The following is a 20,942-nucleotide window of genomic DNA, read 5'->3' on the forward strand; positions in this document are numbered from 1 at the left end:
TACACAATGGGAAAGGATATTTGCATATTTTCAATCAGACAAAAGCTTGATAACTAGGATCTATAGAGAACTCAAATTAATCCACATGACAAAAGCCAACAATCCCATGTATCAATGGGCAAGAGACATAAATAGAACTTTCTCTAAAGATGACAGACGAATGGCTAACAAACACATGAAAAAATGCTCATCATCTCTATATATTAGAGAAATGCAAATCAAAACAACCCTGAGATATCATCTAACCCCAGTGAGAATGGCCCACATCACAAAATCTCAAAACTGCAGATGCTGGCGTGGATGTGGAGAGAAGGGAACACTTTTACACTGCTGGTGGGACTGCAAACTAGTACAACCTTTCTGGAAGGAAGTATGGAGAAACCTCAAAGCACTCAAGCTAGACCTCCCATTTGATCCTGCAATCCCATTACTGGGCATCTACCCAGAAGGAAAAAAAATCCTTTTATCATAAGGACACTTGTACTAGACTGTTTATTGCAGCTCAATGTACAATCGCCAAAATGTGGAAACAGCCTAAATGCCCACCAACCCAGGAATGGATTAATAAGCTGTGGTATATGTATATCATGGAATACTATTCAGCCATTAAAAAAAATGGAGACTTTACATCCTTCGTATTAACCTGGATGGACGTGGAAGACATTATTCTTAGTAAAGCATCACAAGAATGGAGAAGCATGAATCCTATGTACTCAATTTTGATATGAGGACAATTAATGTCAATTAAGGTTATGGGGGGGGAAGCAGAAAGAGGGACGGAGGGAGGGGGGTGGGACCTTGGTGTGTGTCACACTTTATGGGGGCAAGACATGATTGCAAGAGAGACTTTACCTAACAATTACAATCAGTGTATCCTGGCTTATTGTACCCTCAATGAATCCCCAACAATAAAAATAAAAAGAGAGAAAAAAATCACCTCCCTAAATTTTGATTCAAAACTTATTTTTCAGTGATACCTATTTAAACAAACATTTTTCATATAATTATTCTCGTATAACCTCATCACTTTAAATAATAGAACTGCGTGCATATTTATTCACATCAGCGGAAGAGCTTTTAGGGAGGGGAGGTTTATTAAATCATAAAGAGGTAGATCATGTACACATTAATGCATTTATGGGGTACAGGGTGCTGATTTTATATAGAATTTGGAATACTTACATTGTACTGGTTAATATTTAATGCTCAGAATCATCCAGGTGCCATGTACAATAGAGAATGGGACTTCCAAATAATAATAATACTCATAATACTAAAGAAATACACCTTCTTTGTTACAATTGCATGAGACTATGAAATTAGCCAAATTTATTAAATAATTCTTTTAGATTATAGACTAGTTTGACTATATCTTCTTAAATCAGCTTTCTTATTGATTTAATAGCTTGGCCAGTTCAGTGAAATCAGACAGCTTTATGCATTGAATCAAAAACAGATGATTCTGACATGTCAAAAGTGAGGAAATTGATAGTAAGATGAAGATGGAAAACAAAAGTATATGTCATAGTGTTTAGTGATCCTACTTGAAAGATGACAAAATGATGATGATTGTGGCGGTAATAATAAGTAACAGAATTTGGGGCATTTATTATATGCCAGGCACTGTGCTAAATACTTTATATACTATCTTGATTTAACCCCATTTATGAAGTAGGTATTATAATCCTCATTCCACGTATTAGGAACCTGAACTTCCTTGTGGTGACTTGCTCAGAATCATACAGCTGGTACATGGTGGATCTGGGATTTGAACCCAGATTTCTAAAATAAAACGAGATGTTTGCAATACAGACATGCACTACACAATGACATTCTGGCCAACAAGGGACTGCACATACTAGGTACAGTCGTGGTGCCATAAGGTTAGAATACCTCATTTTTACTATGTATTTGCTATGTTTGGATATATACAGATACATAAATGCTTCTGTTACAGTGGCCTATGCCGATGATTTGAGGCCTGTTTTCCTTATCTGTGGTGTCTGATATCATGAAAAGTATGCACTTTTTTTCTTTTTGCTCGTCAGCGTTCCTTAGTATTCGTGTGTTTACTGTGTGACCCAGGACAACTCCTACTCTGCCAATATGCAGCAGAGAAGAAAAAGACTGGACACCCCTGGACAGTGTTCAGCGCAGTAACATACTGTGCCCGTTCCCAGCCTGGGAGCAATGAGCCGCACCACGGGTCTAGGTGTGAAGTGGGCTGCACCATCTCAGTCTGTGACACATCCTGTGTGATGCTCACACAGTAACAAAATCGCCTAATGATGCATTTCTCAGAATCGTTAAGTACTGTGGAACTTTTACTCTCTGATTTAGTTTGGTGTATGGAAAGTCTTAACAACAGAGTGAATCTCTCACATGGAAACAAATGACCCTGGAAACTCAGGGCTGTGTCATGCTCATCTTTCTGAGCACATGCTAAGAGGACATGAAGGACACGGCCAAACACGATGATTGGCGGGGGCAGCCGACGATAGTAAAGACCGTCACCTTTCAGTGGACACTGACCTTGAGTCAGCCCTGAGCAGAGGGCCTCACCTACCTGCAGCTTAGAGCAGTAACCCTGTACATAGATGGGTTTGTTCTCATTTTACAGATGGGGGAGACCATTGCCAAGGACAAACAGCTAAACCTCTCTCTGCCTCACTCCCAGCCTCCCGCCCTTTCTGCTTTCCATGCTGCATTTTCCGTGGATCTGGTTGTAAGAGTGGCGTGGACGAAATAAGCTTGCAGGCATTCCAGAGAACAGGTTTATACTTAACCCATCTTAGAAAGCATCAATAATGTGGCCTGGGATTATTTCACAGAGGTGCCTTTCCTGTTAAGAATACCGCAGCAGAAGTCCAGGAAAGTATAAATGAGGTTAAACCAAATGCAGGCAGGAGAGGGGGAAACAAACAAAAAAAAAGCCGTCGACATTTTCCCAACTACCACACACTTGGAAAATCTGTCTTGTATTTAACAGGCCGTACATGTATTAAAAGCTATCATATTTATTCTGTCTGTTGTTTTAACCTTTATAATACCACAGAGGAAAGGCATTTTAAGACAGAGATTTTTTGATAAGGCTTTATTATGGAGTCAATTGAATGGGGAGGGGTTCAGTCTGATCTTTTAGGCAAAAATGTACATTTTTAGTGTCTGACAACAGATCTTTTTCCGTAATGTTCAACTTGGAAAAAAAAAATCATTTTGTTTCATTGGCCATGAGTATTGTCCTAGCATCATTTGTTGGTGGTGAGTTAAACAAATGCCTTTTTCTCTGTAGTAATATATATGGCTGGCATTTTGTAGGGGTGAAAGGAAATTAAAGAGAAATTGTAATGAAGTTAACTTGGGACTGTGCAAGCCTGCCACAAAGTAAAATTCTCTCTTGATCACGCTTAATTGAAAGACCTGTCAACCATGCAGTTTACCCAGAGTGCACATCTATAGTTTCTTTGCAGAACAGACTCTTAAAAAGTACTATTTGCATTTGAAGTATCTTGATTTGCATTTGGTCCTGTACATTCCCTGTGGAATAGCCTAATTTTAATTTTAATTTCTCTGTGAAGATATTTTTTCCAGAAAGGTGAGCACAAGATCATTTGGTAGGGCATTTCAGTAAGGTGGAGCGTTACACAGAGCGCAGGCCGGGACACCAAAAGGGATTGCCCTGGAACAAACCCTGGCTGAGCAGGAAATTCTGGCCTCTAGTGCTGCTCGGGGGGAGAGACAGGCTGTCACAGCCCCTCTCAGGGGAGTGCCTCCTATTCCCATCGTTTCTTTCCTTTCCCAGGAAATGTGTTTTGTATTTCCCTTGTGTCAGGACTGCTCATCACTTGGTCCTAGGTCCCTGGTTTTAGAAATGTCAGACATACCAGATTTGTGTGGCATTTACATACAAATTAGGAGACATACCTTCCCTGCCATACAAACTACATTGCATTAGTTAAATTATGTATCTCCTAAGTGAGGATTACAATAGGCCGTTTTTCCATTTGCCATAAGCTTGGAGATGGCATTAAGGCACATAGCAGGGTGCCTAGGATGTAGCTGATGACCAAAATAGCTCTCATTTGTAAGCACCTTCCATGTGGGAGGTACTGTCCTACAAGTGTTCTTAGGCTCCTGCAGCAGCAAGCTTGTGAGGTAGGGATTACTGTATTTTATCAAGTCTTGGTTGAAACTTAATTTTTTTTTTGCTTTGGAAGATTTCTGGCAATACATAGAATGTTTAACTGAATGAATATGGTATTATTATTATTCCTACTTAAAAAAATGGGAGTTGAGTCCCAGAAAGATTAGGTACGAAAAAGTATGTGAAGTGCCTGAATGCCAATTGAGGTATTTTTAATTCAACACTCAACGCTCTTAAGCACAACAGATTCATGCCCCAGAGTAGACTGTGGTTGCCTAGAATCCACCAGCATCAAAATGATCCATGTTGGACAAAAGGGCATCTGTTGACTTTCTTTTTTTTTTTTTTCTATTAAATCATAGCTGTGTACATTAATATGATCATGGGGCATCATACACTGGATTCATAGACCATTTGGCACATTTTCATCACAATGGTTAACATAGCCTTCCTGGCATTATCTCAGTTACTGTGCCAAGACATTTACATTCTACATTTACCAAGATTCGCAAATACCCCTGTAAGATGCACCACAGGTATAAATTTCTAAAAATTATCTATAATACGATTTTGTATGGGAGGTTTCTTTTTTTTTTTTTCTGGGGAGGTCAGTAGGTTTTGTCATATTCTCAAGGGGGTTCGTGACCCCAAAAAAAGCTTAAAAAAGAACATCTGTGAATAATCAGCCATAGTCAGAAAGCAGGATCTTGCCTTATATGGTACAATATGTTTTCTTTTTTTTAACACACTACATCTGTGGACTATCTTCGGAGGGCCCAAGTTTTCCCTAATCCATATTTTTACCAGATTCGTGAATAGCGTCAACAAACGCTCAAAGACCTCTAGGCTGGAATGGCTGCCTTTTGCCCCTGGACTGCTGCTGTTTCTTATCATTTACTTCAGAACAATTTATATGTCATGTCCTGTGGTCCCCAGATCACCCTCTGACCACTTGCAGCCCCGCTCCCTGGGGAGATAGCTTTCCAGACAACCTCGTCAAAGGTGGTTTCACCTGCCCCCGTCGCCACCCACCGGGGCCAGGGATCAGGGCAACATCCTGCTGACTCTCCAAACCCTATTCCTCGCTGTGGCCAAGCTTCTGATCCTTTTTGCCCTCAAGCTAAACTACCTCTTCTCCCTCTTTGCACACTTTCTCTAAGAACCGTGATAACTGACTTGTGTCTTTTCTCCAGCCCCAGATAGATAGGCCACCTGCTTCCTGGTGGTCAAGCCCTGTCTGGCCACCCGCATCTGCTTTCTTATCTCTCCTGACCTTCTCTTCCCTCTGCTTTAGCAGTTCACTCCCAAAACTTAAATGTTCCTTGTCGTTTACTTTTGCTACCAAAATGCTCCAATGTCCATACCTAGGAACTTCCCCATCTACCAGAATTGCTCCCTACTTAAATGTATCTACAACTCTACATCCACCGCAGAGTCCCCTTCCTCATTTCTCTCTGGAGCCACCTTCTCAAACAGTACAATGTGGCTGTCCCCACAGAACCCTGAGCTTCTGCAGTTCCTTCTCAGCTCGTGAGGTTGGGGATCATGGTAGAGGGGGAGGGAATGCAGACGCGTGGACAGAGCTCTCTGTGACACAGGCGGACAGTGGGAGAGCAGGATCCTTAGGCCACATCACAGTTCATTTTTTGTTTGTAATCCTAACCTTAATTAAATTATGATGTCTGAACTTCTAGTTTCTTGAACTTTCAAAAAAAATAGTGATTTTCAGTTACTTGAATATCCCATCTAAAACTAAAGAATTATGTGTTAAGATTTACCTCCATGACCCTAAGATAGTATCCTGTTCTCACACGATAATGATGTTTACTGAGTTTGGTAAACTTGGCAAGACAGTACATGTTAGGAAGAAGAGGTTAAGACACAAAGGCTGAAATGTGGTGCAGCCCTGAGCCATCCAGAACGTGTGATTTCCGCATCTTCCCAGGTCACTAAGGACTGAGTGGGAAAGGATTCTGGCTCAGAAGCTTTATCATTAGAAAAATCTCTACCTGGTTTCAAGCGATAACAATGGCACTACTGGCCCTTTGTCAGCTAGAAGCCTTGAGTTTCGCCATTTTTATGCACTTAGAGCCCTTTGCCACGTCTGCAGCTGGAATTTTGGTGCCTTTGCTACGGAAAATGTCTGTAAGTTCCCATTTATTGAAGGAAGACTGACCCAGGGAATATGGCTCTGTTAATGTCAGAGTGTGTTGCCATGACTCCTTTTCCAGCACGTCACAGAGGGCCTGACCCACAGGAGACACTCATCAAATATTTGTGTGAATGAACTGAGCTAATACAAACTGTGTTTGACATTGTCTACTGTTTTTGTCTGTGTTCTGTAACTACTGGTAGGAGCAAATGGTATAGTAATTAAGAGGATTTGGGACTCAGGCGGGCCCAGGTTGGAAGTTCCACTCTGAGAGTTAATTAACTGTGTGATCACAGGCAACATAATCTCTCTGAGCCCCAGCTTTTGAGATAGTGTATGGAAAGTTCTCAGAGCACGTCTCGCACTGGGAAACACTTGGTGAATATTCCCTGCCATCTACTTCCAATGCCATACTGATGTTTTCTTCTGCTTTTCCCTTTAAGTTTGGGACCCGCTCCATTATAGAGGCCATGGAGGCAGCAGGCCATTCTATCAGCACTCTTTTCTTGTGTGGAGGCCTGAGCAAGAACCCCCTTTTTGTGCAAATGCATGCAGATGTTACTGGTAAGTAGGGGAGGAACAGAGAAGGCCAATTTAGGCTTGACAGCAAATGGGTATAGCCATGTTGTGGGCATGATAAGGGTGGAGGATATGGGGAGTGGGCCGAATTATCAAGGTAATTCTGAAGTCTTTATATGAATGGTGGGAAAAGTGATTTCTATGTGTATCCAGCTATTGAGTGATGATGAGAAACGAGACTAGAAAGATAGGCAAGGGCTGTATCGTAATTTATTCATTTATGTAAGACTTCTGAGTGCCACTTCTGATTTAGGCATTGTGATGAGTGTTGGAGATATGGAGATGAATAAGACTTGATTCTTATCACCAAGGAGCTCCAAGTCTATTGAGGAAGCCAAACGGCAAACAGACAAATACAGTTTGAGAGAGAAAACCGCAGGGTCATATGGAAGTGCAAGGGGACACCTCACCTAGTTTGGGATCAGTGATGGCCCGAGGCATGTGGTCTGGTCAAAGTGATACGGACGCTGTCTCAAAGAAGAACCCAGAGCCCAGATGCTGTGGGGCCACCGGCTTGGCTGCAAACTGGGGAATTTAAGCCCTAAAACCCAGAGATTCTGTGATTCCTTCTGAACTCATCAGAATTAGGGCTCATGATACAGCTAGAAGGAGTCTGGAGTTATGGATTGAATTCTTTGTGGTGCTGGTAGACAATGGCAGGGCAGGACCCTCAGCAGAGCCCCCGGGCCCCAAGGAAGGGGCTGGTGGGCAGGAGGCCTGCTGGTGCTGCAGAGGCCAGCCTGAAGCTCTTGCTCTCTCGGCCTGCTGCCCTCACCCCTCTTGCTCCTTGTTCCCTAGCATCACCTTGGACTAGGGTCCACCACCGCCCCCCATCCCATCCCTAGGTGGCCAGGGCCATCCCTGCCCACATCCCACTCCAGCCTGATCGAAGCACACTTTACCCTGGCCTTTGCTCATCATGCCACGTCCTGTCCCCTGGATTCCTCAATTCCGGCAGCTGGACAGGTCAGCACCTCTGGCCCTCCCTCTGCCCCATCATATCCCTCTCCCCCTCCAGGCCACACATGTTTCTGCAGAGGGGAGCCTTATCTAGTGTGTGGACATGGGTGATCTCTGTACATTGTGAGTTGAAACTAAACAAGTCTCTCCCCTCATCTTAGAGTCAAGCCGACTGAGATACAATTCTGAGGACAGTGAGAAAAGTCTGCAGGCTGTAGGTGGAGCTCTAAGGACATGAAGTACAGAAATGCTCCTCTTTGGCTAAGCACCTACTCCGTGTCACTTTGAATCCCTTGATATACATTAAACCCTCGCTTTCTAACAAAAGGCAGGAATTGGATACTCCTATTTTGCAGACAAGGAAACTTGTTCGGAGTTTCAGGGAGGTGAATTAAGTGACTTTCTAAAGTCAAGGGCCAGGGAGGGGCAGGACCAGCATTGGAACCCAGGCAGGCGTGCACCCAGGGCCTCTACACTGTGCTGCTGGCCCCGTCTCTGGACTCCTCTGCCAGTTTGTCCCATATGATGGTAAGCCCACGCTCCCAAGGCATCCAGACTCTCTAGAAGCAGACCATTCTGAAGCAGAAAGAACAAAGACATAAAAGGAACCCAGATTACCATATAATTTTCCCCAGGAGAAAAACTATATACATTTTATCTAAAAATCAGCTAGCTGGTTCAGGGAAGGTTCAAACTTCTAATCTGAAGCCAGAAGGACTTCCTACCTAGTGCAAGAGGGAAAAGGAGAGTCGGCTTTGAGTGACAAGTTGCCCCTGGGAATGGGGCGCAGGGCACCAGGCACCCGGCTCTGGCCTGGTAAAAATGGGTCATCTTGCAGGCCTTCTGTCCCAGCTGACTCAGAAGCAGGGGTGCGGCAGCGGCACAGAAACTTCTGCTTTGGAAGCCACTCTCCTCCAGCCTGTTGAATGAAAAGGCTGTTAATCGTTATTTGGATTCGGGTTGAAACTGGACCCTTTGTCTCTCACTACGGACCAGTTACAGTTCCAGACAAAGGGACCTTTTCTTTGGCCTGGAATTCCTCTGCCTTTGGAAGCCTGTGACTGACAAGTGATGGCAAAGTGCATCTGCCTTTGAATGCTTGGGGTTCTGTTAAACTCATTAATGCATCAGATAACATAGCTCACATTCCAAGCAAGGCTGCCCTCTTCCTCTCCTTCACCAGGCTCAGAGAAAAGAACACATTAGCATCTGTCCCTGTACATGGCACGCACACAACAGCCCGTGTATAGGTGGTACCTTTGGTGCCTTAAACACTGTGTTTGCTCTAGTTTTCCTACAGAGAAAGACTCAGGGAGAATGTAGGTTACCTTGGACCTGGTAGCTTATGATTCTCAGCAATACATGTAAAAAGACACATGGAATGCGGAAGTCTTTTTTTTTTTTTTTTTGAGATAGTGTGGAATACTGGAAAAAGCAGGAGTCTAGCCCTAGTGGCTTGGGGCAAGCTATTATATCGCTGTGAGCCTCAGTTTTCTCCTCTGGAAAACAAACGTTATCATCTCCCTACACAGTTCATGCCTGCTGAGAAATGCATGCTGACAAGTTGGTGAGCACCAAGCTCTGCCCGGTTTAAAGTAGCTGAGCAATAAATGTTAGTTCACTTCTGCCCTCCAGGCAGCACCGTGCCAGAGAGGAGGTGTGTTTGATTTAAAAAAAAAAAAAGTTTAATATTTTGTAAGCGAGTCTCTGTCGTTTTGGGAACAGACTGCTCCATGCAAGCAAGAAAAAAGAGGGCTTTGCCAGCTTGGAAGATGTCTACATGGGGAGGAAGGACCTCCCTATACCCTGGCCACTGAGTTAGTGTGGTTACAAAAAATACTTGGTGTGTACTAAGTAATTGTAGGTTTCCCCCACTTACTTGGGACTAAATGTTCCTTCTTCTGAATTTTGTTTTTAGTACTGGCAGTTTCAGTAGGGGTTTCCCTCCTCCTGTCTTATTCATTATTTTAATCATTTATTCACTGAAAAGCCTTCTCTGAGCACACCAGCTGCCAAGTCCTGAGCTTGGCACAGGAATACAAAGAACAACAATGCCCTGCCACAAGGTCTGTTATAAAACACAGGAAGAGTATCCCTGGTCTTATAACCAATATCCAGAGAGAACAGAGTGGGGACCCAGAGGACAGAGGTCAGTGTCAAGTCCAGGCAGAGAACAGATACACATTTAAATTGGGGTAACAGGAGAAACGCTGAATAAAGCATCTATTTACAGAGGTGTGGGCAGGTGTAGGAAACCCAGACAACCAGTAAGCACCCTGAGGACGCTAACACTGTTTTCACCCCTGGGCTTGCAGGAATGAAGGCAGGGACCAGCACCACCCTGAGACTGAGGGGCACAGGAAGACAGGAGCCCATGAGGAGCTGAGTCAGGAATGCGGGGGTGGTGTGTGTGCGTGTGCACAGGCCAGTCTCCCAGCACTCAGGACAGGTGGGAGGAGGAGAGGAGGTGGGATCGGTCTGCCTGGCAAACAGAAGGAGTGGTTTGGTTCTACCCAGGGTAATGGGTGTGAGGCGAGACTTCAAAGACAAGGTAGACTTTAAGAGTCATGACAGCCTGTGCTGTTTCTAAGTCAGGCACTATTTTAAATCCCACACTTATCACAGCACTTTTAACCTTCTCAGCAACCCTATGAGGTAGGTTAACCCCATTTTGTAGATGACAAAACCGAGGCACAGAAAGGTTAGTAAACATGCATAGAATCACACAGCTAAGTCAGTGAGGAAGCCAGTGCTTACACCCCAACAATCTGGTGCAGCTCAAGAGCTGATGAAGGACCCCCAGGTTCAGGTTGGTCTCTGGCTTCCAGGCAGACGGGACTACAAGTAGCCACTCCCTTCTCAGAACCAGGGAGGCTTTGACAGGATAAGGAGGGCTTGGGAAGTGAGTGGTGTTCAGAGGTGCTACCCTGGGTAGGCACGGTCACACTCATGTCTGTGCCATCCCTGGGACACTGCAGTGCCCTGGACCGTCCACACACTCATGTCCGTGCCGTCCCTGGGACACTGCAGTGCCCTGGACCATCCACACATTCATGTCCGTGCCGTCCCTGGGACACTGCACTGCTCTGAACCATCCTAGTGGCTGAGGGGGGCCTGCCCTGTCCCTTCCCCGCTGGTCCCATTTCCAGTCCAGATGGAATACATGTGCAGGGACCTCACGCACATGGACATTAATTCTGACAAGAGCAGCAGCCGTTTCGCCAGGGCTTACCATGGCCAGAGAATGTGTTCTCACTAATCCTCACAGCACACCTCTGCATAAGTCTTACGATCATCCCCATTTTGCATGTAGAGAACCCAGCACTACAAGAGTACAAGTGACTTTGCTGAAATACAGAGCTAGTGAACCAGGAGACAAACCCAGGTCTGAGTCCTCCAAACCCTACTCCCACCTGGTACCTTGTCAGCAAAGGTCCACGCTCTGGCCCAGTGCTGGGGTTGGGTGCAGCTGACATCCCTGGGTGATAGTCTATCCCTTGCCCTCTTTGTCTGGGGCAGCCCTGGATGAAAGAGATGAGTGAGAAAGTTATGGGAGGTAGACAGGTCATCAGGGAAGTCTTCCCAGGCAACATAGGAAGAGAAATTGAGTCTTTGGAATCATAATTTTTATGCCTTGAGTAGAAGAAGTTTTCACATCACAGATCTTACCTGTGTGGAGTTTGTTGCATGTCCTGATTAGCAGATGTGTGCGTGTGTGTATGTGTGTACACACACATACGCACACATACTAAAATCTTAAGAATCTCAAATTATTTCTATTAATCTTAAACCCACCATGAGCTCTCAAGCTCTGGGAGTTGGCACGTGGAGGGCTTCTCCCTGCCTGGTGGGCCTCTGCTTGCCCTTCGATGCCTACTTAAGCCTTATCTCCACTGGAATGACCACTCCCCAGAAATTCTTTCTCTCGCCATTTAATCCCTGCCCTGTGCCAGGTACTGGTCCAAATGACAAGGCTAAAACAGGACCTGGCACCCAGGGGAGCTTAGGTTCTGGCAGGGAAGACAGACACTAAACAAGGTGAGTGAGTAAAGCACAGGCTGGGAGGGGAGGAAGACACAGAGGGGAAGCAGGAGCGTGGAAGGGACATTGTACTTTGAGATCCGAAGGCTAGGAAGGTGACTTGAAGGAGGGCGGCAGTTACCCCATCAATGTCCAGGAGGAAGTATCCAGACAGGACAGGACAGCACAGGTAGGGGCGCTGAAGCCCCTCTAGAAGCAGCAGGGAACACTGGGACAGTGTTGCAGGAGGGGACAGGATCAGTGTGGAGAAGAAGGGCCAGGTCCAGGAGGTGGCCCTTGTCAGCCCCTGTAAGGGCTATTCCTCCCACTCTCAGAGTGTAGGAAGCCCTGAAGGGCTGAAGCCGCCCTCTCTGCTACTCCCCTTCTCTTCGTACCTCTCAGAGAGCCAACCCCCTACATAGACCCATCTCGCCTCTGAGACCCTCGTAGCAGGACAGAATCTGACTCATTTCAGTAGTCCCTGGGCCAGCAAAGCCCTTAATGAAACAATTGTTGAACTGAACTTGAACCAAATGGCAGGTAGCCACCGGCAGAAGCCTGGTGAACGTGGGCACCGAGGCCTCGTGAGTTGATATCTATGGGGTCGGCTCCCTTGACCCCTGGCTGCCACACCATCAGGCCCAGGCCCTGGAGTTTCATAGAGCAGGTAATCCATGGGAACAAGGAACAGGGAACTGGGGGGGGCTGGGAGGAGAGTGTCTGCTGCTGCCTTGACGTCAGGTGTTTTCGACACTGGGGCTGTTTGCTGGCTGCCCACACTGCCCCAGGCCCTGCTCCTTAACCGAGGTGTGGCCTTGTCCTGTTCAGGCATGCCTGTGGTGCTGTCACAAGAGGTGGAGTCTGTTCTTGTGGGTGCTGCTATTCTGGGTGCCTGTGCCTCGGGGGATTTCGCTTCTGTGCAGGTATGTGAGGACTGAGGGGCGGGCCGGGCCCTCTCCTGTCTGAGGCCATCCTTCCTCTTGACAGCAGCTCACTTCTTACAAAACATACACAGGATATAATTAAGAAATGATAGGTTCCAGCCAGGGGAGGCACAAACGCTTCTGGCCTCAGACATATTTATTGCAGTTTTATTTTGACTTGGCCTCTGTTAGTGTTGGCCATTCTGTTTTTCTTCTTTTTTTTTCCTTTAAAATAGCCCTTAAATTATTTCTTCTAAATCTCTTGTCGACCATTTTTCTTTGCCAAGTGAAATAGATGAGGTTCAAAACTATAATCTTTAATGTATATTTCAGGTTTTATTTGCCCACGTCAACCCCACCGCTTTCCATATAGCTTTAAGGCCTCTATCGACAAGAGACACAAATGAAAATGTTAGTTAAAAAGAAATTAAAAGGGAAATTAAGGGACAAAGATATAGGAAGAAGGAAACAATTTGGTGACTATAATTAAATGAAATAATTTGGCTCTGAGCTTCCTGGCAGCCAAGACAAAAAGAACACATGATAAGTGGTGTAATTCCCATTTTTAAAAAGGGGAAACATTCTAGTTTCTGGTGAGAGACAAAGCTTTTCCTACCACCAAATTGCGAAAGATGTTGCATACACAGCTTGTGGAGAGGCTTTGACTGCTGAAATTATAATTTTTAAAAAGACTGAGTATAGTATAAAAATTAAAGGCACAGGCTATGGTGTTAGACCACCTGGACTCAAAACTTGGCTTGATGGCCTCCCAGCTCATGGGACCCGACCGTGCTGCTCTGCACCTGTATCTCTAATAATGATTGGCAGCACACTGTTCCCATTTATTTGCTGCGACAGTGCTAGTTTCTCATTGTATAGGTTAGGAACCTGAGGCATAAAAAAACTTAAATCACTTGACCTATATTGAAACAGCCAGGAAATGCCAGAACCCAGAAATCTGACTTCGTGTCTCAACCTAGAATTCATAGGATGTTTGTTCAGCTGAGAATCAGAGAGCTGAAGTGACTCGCCCAGGAACTCCAGGTTAGGGCGAAAGGCCAGATTTTCCACCAGCAGCTCAGTCATTAGAGCTCCATTTTTATGACCTTTTGATGTGCTAAGTGCTTTTGTGTAATCTTCCTAATACCTGTAACAACCCTTCATGGGCCACAGGATTAGGCAACAGAGAAACAGAAAAGTTTGCAAAACTCAAGGGTGCACAGAATGGATCCACTGCTGTGGATTTTACTTCTAGCTACTGCAAACGTGTCTGTATTTCAATTCTGGAGAAATTTTATCAGGTAAAGGGAGAGATAACAACAGATAAAATTTTCTGGTGGGGTATTATTAATGAGAGAGATGGGTCAACTACAAGGTTCATTGATATTGCAAATTTTGAAACATGCTGACAATTGCTAGCTTCCACCTTCTGCTCTTTTATCCATTTATAGTCCCTTAGTTTCTCTCTCCTTCTCTTCCCCTGCCCTTTGCTGCTTTGCCTTTCTTTAGACAGGTAAAGTCCTCTACTTCTTCCTTTCCAAATTAGGATATCACAAAGGGTATTGATACTGTCCATTGTAATGAATAGAATGGCCAATAATACCCTTCGTCAGAAAGGGTATTTCCCTTTTCGTAGTTTTCAAAAACTGTGCCCTCTCTGGAGAGCATAACTCCTTAAGGAAAAGTATTCTTGAGAGTAAGTCGGTCATCTCTATATCTGCTGCTTAGTGAATAATATGGACTCCAACCACAGGTGTGATGCTCTCATGGAGAAGTTCAGCTGCTGAGCCGGCAGGAGGGCCCAGGAGGCAGGCGGTTCAACCCATCTCCCGTCTTTTACTCATAGACATGTGGCATCCATGTTGTCCTGACCTCTGTTGACCTTTCCACCTGGTCACCTCACTGTCTCTGGCATCAGTGTGGTACAAAATGATCCTGTGTAATTCTGAATGTCTTGAAAAATAATTAATTATAATTAGAAATCTGGGATATCCTATAACAGTTCTTCAAGCTCTCAGGTCCTGGAAAATTAACAAACTGGAAAAAGTAAGTTTATGACATGTCACCATCTTACATTTTCTAAGCACAGAGTAGGAAGATTCTAAAAAAAAATACAAGGAAAAATAAAACAAGAAGTGGTTTCATGTGAGAGAAAACCCAACCAAATGGCGGAGAGACAGAAATAAGAAGCAGCTCTCCACTTTCTGCTTCCTTCAGGCCCCCATGCCGATGCTGTTAGCTTTCTGTAATTCCTTATCACAAGGAGCATTTTCTCCAAAGACTGTTTATACAGAACAAGCTTTAATTCTAGCAGTATTGTTTGTCTTGACCTCTTGCCCCCAAAATAAGGTAGTGGAAGAAGGATCTAAAGCAAAATTTAGCAAAAGGAGATAGTGACAAGAAATCAAAATGAATTCAACAATCATTGTAAAGGGAGTACTGATGTAAAGAAAATAAGCTCTTGCAATCAACCAATTAATTAAAAACCTTTCTTCCTCTCACTATGTGAGCATTGCCATCCCTGAAAACCATTGACTCCTCGCATTCCCACCATCAACTTTCCCTGTCACGTTCCAGACAGACTCCTGTGTCTCCAGACCAATACATGTAAGTGGCCAGTTGAGAGCTGTGATTACTCACCCATTCTATAATGTGTGCCCACAAGATAAACTATCCATGCAGACCGCAGTGATCTACCCTTGAGGTCAGTCCTTGCAAACATCTTTACTGCTTAGCTGAAGCCTCTCTTATTTTTTTTCCTGTGAATTTCCTTCATTTAGAGCCAGCTATATTCATTATCTGTTATGCCCTTCAAAGCCTGTGGTTTTTGTATACAATATGTCTCCCATTCTGTTTTATGTTGTAAGAGTTGACTTTCTGTGATTTTTAGTTTGATTTGGCTTTCTATCACCATAAATACCAGCTTTGCAATTTGCAAAGCAAACCTGTCTAATTTCTCAGTGCATTTGATCTTAGTTTGCTTGCTTTTTTTCTTTTTCTTTTTCTGGAGTACAACCAGTAATTCATGTATATTGGGGGAAGGGGGGAAAATTGAATTAAGATGAAAGAAAATACGAACACACTGATCTTTTTTACCCTAAAATAACCTATTTTAGATTATTTAATTATGAGCTACCTATAATTCTGGTTTCTGTTATTTTAACATTTTCATATATTTATTTTTAATCATTTTATATTTTTAAGTTATAAAAATTTATTCATATAATGCATAATGTTGTATACCCCATTGCCCCACCCAAAAATATACAGTTGAACCTCTTTACAATTTTGCATAATTTTCTACCCCACGGATTATGTCATCACTCATTTCACCACATCTTGAATATTTGGGTTTTCTTCATTGTTTCAGAGAATGCTGCACCCAACATCTCTATAGCTAAATGTATGTGCATATCCTAAATTATCTCCATAAAACAAATTTATGAAAATATCTTACTGGGGCAAAAGTTTGCCCAAATTTTAGAGTTTTGATACATAGAAACAATTTATACTTCCACCAATAATGTGTGAAAATTTAGGATTTCTATTTCTTGTGTGCAAGAAATCTCTTGCTAAATATTTAGTTCCATTTAGCTTTCATCTCCAGGCCTCTTATAATCCTGTTCATTTCACATGTGGTCCTGATATTATCAACTTTTTTTCATAGCCCTTTGCCCTTTACTGCTTGAGCATGTGTTTCTGGAGATATGAGATTCTGGTTTCTAATTAAATAGATTCGGATTACCGATTGAATTTTCTGAGTATCCTGTCCCATATGTCAGTGTCCCATAGAAAGTCAACAGAACACTTTGGAATGGTAATTAATAGTTGAAAGAAGAATTAAATAAGAATGTGATGTTGGCCTTAACATTCTTTACACTTATTGCTACACCTGGTTAACAAATACATTTTTATTTTGTTAAGAATTCCCCTCTTCCAGAAAAACAAAATTAAAACAAAAGCAAATCAGGTTCTGATTAATTTTAAATCTTCTGGTTCCAGTTTGCAGAATGGGACCATGGATAATAAAAGTCAAAGCATCAGCTCAAAATTAGAATTTTTTTTTAGGAAATGATTTCAGTATCAGATATGTAATGTAGGACACTCCTGGGTGATCCAAGATAGGGCCTGTTATTTTTTATCCATTATCATTCATAGAATCTATGAAGCAACCCTGTGGATGTTAATAGTGACCCTTGGGCAGAGGAAGACTCAGAGTCACAGAGAATTGTATAACTTGCTTGATACAAAGGCAGGCTTTTTTTATTCCATCAAGCTATATTCTAGTAAAAATCTATGCATTGTCAAGGAAGTACACAGATTTCAATATAGCAACTAGCTGTCCTTCACAAGGTAGTATAAAAATACCAGCATTAATGCGGTCAGTGCAACCTGGTTTCTTGTACCCTTAATGAATCCCCAACAATTAAAACAAAACAAAAAAAATGATATATACTTAAGGTGCTTTGAACTTCATTCAAAAATAATTTAATTAAAGATCTTAAAAATGAAAAAAATTAAAAAATACCAGCATCACACATTTGTCATCACTATTTGGTTGAGCACCAAACATAGAAATAAAAATAAGAAAGGCGGCCTCTTTGGTTTGGAAATATTCTAGTTCATTTTCCCAGAAACAATTTCATACTGTGCTCACCGGTGTTATTTTGCTTTATTTATTGGCTTTTAATCATAATGCATCTGTTTACTCCTTATAGATATAAACAAAGCACTTTAATTAGAAACTTTAATTAAAAGACGGTATTAACAAAAAGATTTGTTAACAAATTTTTTCATAAGTATCCCTCTCTCCTCTCCCACAATTTTTTATTCAGTAACTTAAGAATTGGGCTTTTTAAAAGTAAAAAATGGTGAAACATCTGCTAATTTCTTAGAAATTTAGGATTACAAAGCTGTATTTCTAAAGTAAGGTTTGCCTAATTCTTTGCCTTGATTTTTTTTTTTTTTTTTTTTTTGAGACAGAGTCTCACTTTGTTGCTGTTCATAGAGTGCTGTGGTGTGATAGCTCACAACAGCCTCAAACTCTTGGGCTCAAGGGATCCTCTTACCTCAGCCTCCCAAGTAGCTGAGACTACAGGCACCCGCTACAACATCCAGTTATTTTTTAGAGATGAAGTCTCACTGTTGCTCAGGCTGGTCTGGAACTCCTGAGCTCAGGCAGTCCACCCACCTCAGCCTCCCAGAGTGCTGGGATAGGCATGAGTCACTGCACCCAGCTTGACTTGATTTTCAAGACATTATTTTATACTAGTGCAAATCTAAAAAACATTTGTCTCTCTATATAATCATCTTATAGAAAGAAATGCTTATAAGTAATTAATCCCTCACTCTTAATTTATGCGTTCACTTTTTATTATAAATGTCCTTATTGGAATAAACTAAAAATAGGTTGTTGTTTCATTTGTTTATTTTCATTACACCAGGAGAACTCATGAACAGCAATGAAATCCATGCTATATAAAGCTTAATATTCAACACAGTAAATTAAGTATGGAATCAGATAAGAGATCAGGAAAGATAAGGCTTTTAATGAAATCAAGAGTATTCTATCATTGGGAAATAGCCCTGAAGAAGGACTCACTCATGCACGCGTATACATATGTACCACATACTACTTAAAAAAGCTCCATTCAGAGTGTGGGAAGTGCAGAGTCTTACTAAAGGCTATGAAAGAGTTTTGGTTGCAGCATTTAGGCAAATGATTGAGAAATATGCAGAAGAAAAAGAAAATGCCACCATTATTACATTTGCCTGATGGAGGCATTTGATCTCTGCAGTGAGCCATAAGAAACTACCATGGATTCAGAAACTTCAGAGAAGCGCATCTTTAATTGTACACGTTTCAAAGAAATCTGAACATTTGAGGATTTTTGTACCATGTTAAAAGTTGTATAGAAGGAAATGGCCCATACAGTTATCACTACTAAGTGAAGTGACTTCCCCGAGCCACTGGCTGGAATGTCATGGAGCCAGAATCCAAGTCCTAGCCTAGGATTCCCAAACCAAAGACTGTCCCACTGTGCCACAAAGGGAAGTGGACTCTTATGGGGCTTAGTGAAGACTATTATTTAAAAAACTAGTATCAGAAATAGATAAAGAGAATTTAGATACATATTAAAACATCCCTGGGTTAATCAATAAAGGACGCCCTGCAATTAGGATCATTTTAGAAGGTTTAAAATAGGGACTATTTACAAAATTACAAAATTGCACTCAGGACATACAGAAATCATAAGGGAAAATTTGGTACCCTGGAGTTTGTAACAGCTTGGGCCTGGAACGGTGAGGGGACAGTGTGTTTACTGGAAGCCCAGAACAGAGGGCTGCGCGGGGACTGCCCAGGCAGCTAGCTTGCCAGTAACCCTGAAAGAAAAGGCTGCAGTATTAACCCCGCTTTCCCCCACTCTTTAGTCTCCTGCCAGTGTCCCTGTTGGCTGGACTGTAAGTCAGAGAGCCGGGAGCAACGTGGTGTCTTCTGTATAAGGCAACATCTCTAAGCTCAGAGAAGGGGGGCGGCGTCATCAGAGGCACATAGACATGTCCAGCGTGGTCATCCAGGCTGGGCTGCCCAGAGCTCTCTGCAGACTGGAGCCCGGTCTTGTAAGTGGTTTGTTTAGATTTGCGATGACATACGGGAACTTGCACCAGAATGTAAATCACTTGTGTCACCAAGCGTGCTGTTTAGTTCAGCTGACATTTTGTTCATAGCAGGATGTTCTCAGTGAAGGAATCCATGTGTTGGCTCACTTCTGGGGTGAGCTCCTCCGTCATTATGGATGGGTCCTTGGAGTAGCACTGAACTGGATTCCTAGCTCTGCAGATAATGATACGTGGGAGTCCCTTTCTCTGCTTTCGTTTTCCTACCTTATCTAAATAGAAGAAAACATATTTTTCTGCACTTATTCTGAGCTGAGAATGTGCTACAGTCCTTTAGATGGCTTTTCGTTCTTGAAAGTTAGATTATTCACCTCATCTTTATGGGCAAGAAACTTACAGAAAGGTTAAGTCATGTATACATGATCTAACAGCTAGCAAGTGGCAGAGCTAGCAGTCAAATCCAGATCGGATTTCCAAGCATGCTCTTCACTGTATCTCAGTGCCCCAGGACTGTACTTAAATGTATCTGACCTTGGGCTGGGCTCGGTGGCTCGTGCTTATAATCCTGTACTCTGGGAGGCCGAGGCAGGTGGATTGCTTGAGCTCAGGAGTTCAAAACCAGCAAGAGCAAGACTTCATGTCTAAAAATAGGTGGGCATTGTGGTGGGTACCTGTAGTCCCAGCTCGGGAGGCTGAGGCAAGAGAATGCTTGAGCCCAAGAGTTGGAGGTTTCTGTGAGTTGTGATGCCATGGCACTCTACCAAGGGCAACAAAGTGAGACTCTCTGAGAGAAAAAAAAAGTATCTGACATTAAAACTAGGACACAAAGTAGGGTGGTAGGGGGATCACCTTATTTGGAGACCCATGACTGTGTTCTGTGCATGTATGATTCCTTTGCATAGACACACCCAACTCCCAAAACACCAGGTAGCACCACTCATGGGAACCACGTTGCTCCACACTATAAAGCCTTTCCCACTCCAGCCTGCTAGGTTGGAGGTGAAGTCAGTTTGTTTCTAAGTGGCTTCCTGTCTGTTTCCATCTCTTTTAAACCTGGGAGGTCGGGAAGATGATGAGGAGAAAGAATTAATGAGAGGGATGCATTTCCTTAGAAATGTTATTAATTGGCTGGGCAAAACAAGAGAGGGAAATAAAATTGCTGCTCCTTACTAAGTAAAGGCATCGTCTTCCCTTATCTCATTAAAAATTAAAAGCTCTCTTGGTTTAAGTAGAGCAAATTAGTAATTAAGTGCTATATAATCAACTCGTGTAAACATAATATTGAAGGGAAGGCCAAATTAATCACTCCGCTGGCTTGTCTTTGCCCCCATTAATGCACCTTCTACTCTGGTTCTTCCTGTGATGCCAGGATGTGTTTTCTGCTCTCCTCCCCTGCTGTAGATAGGGTGGGCTGTGACAGCTGGGCTGACAGAAGACAGTGGAGTGGACCTGGACCCTCGAGGCGAGTGTGGGCCTGGATTCAGAGTAGGTCACAGGGATGGCGGTTTCATTCTTTAAGCCAAGGCTTATCAGTACAAGCCCATGT

General features: G+C 43.1%; 1 protein-coding gene across 11 annotated transcripts in view; it reads left to right on the plus strand.

Moving 5' to 3' along the window:
* FGGY (FGGY carbohydrate kinase domain containing) overlaps positions 1–20,942 on the plus strand; it is a 433,138-nt gene that overhangs the window by 346,369 nt on the left and 65,827 nt on the right. For 7 of the 11 annotated variants that reach the window (XM_053575373.1, XM_053575374.1, XM_053575375.1 and 4 more), the window contains 2 exons: positions 6,740–6,860; positions 12,684–12,778. The exons of 1 other annotated variant lie outside the window; for it this stretch is intronic. In XM_053575373.1, the coding sequence (XP_053431348.1) occupies positions 6,740–6,860; positions 12,684–12,778 (216 nt within the window). The remainder of the gene's footprint in view (positions 1–6,739; positions 6,861–12,683; positions 12,779–20,942) is intronic. 3 more of the 11 variants (XM_053575381.1, XM_053575383.1, XM_053575382.1) reach the window with 1 other exon arrangement.

Source organism: Nycticebus coucang, chromosome 22 (assembly GCF_027406575.1).
Source record: "Nycticebus coucang isolate mNycCou1 chromosome 22, mNycCou1.pri, whole genome shotgun sequence".
NCBI lineage: Eukaryota > Metazoa > Chordata > Mammalia > Primates > Lorisidae > Nycticebus > Nycticebus coucang.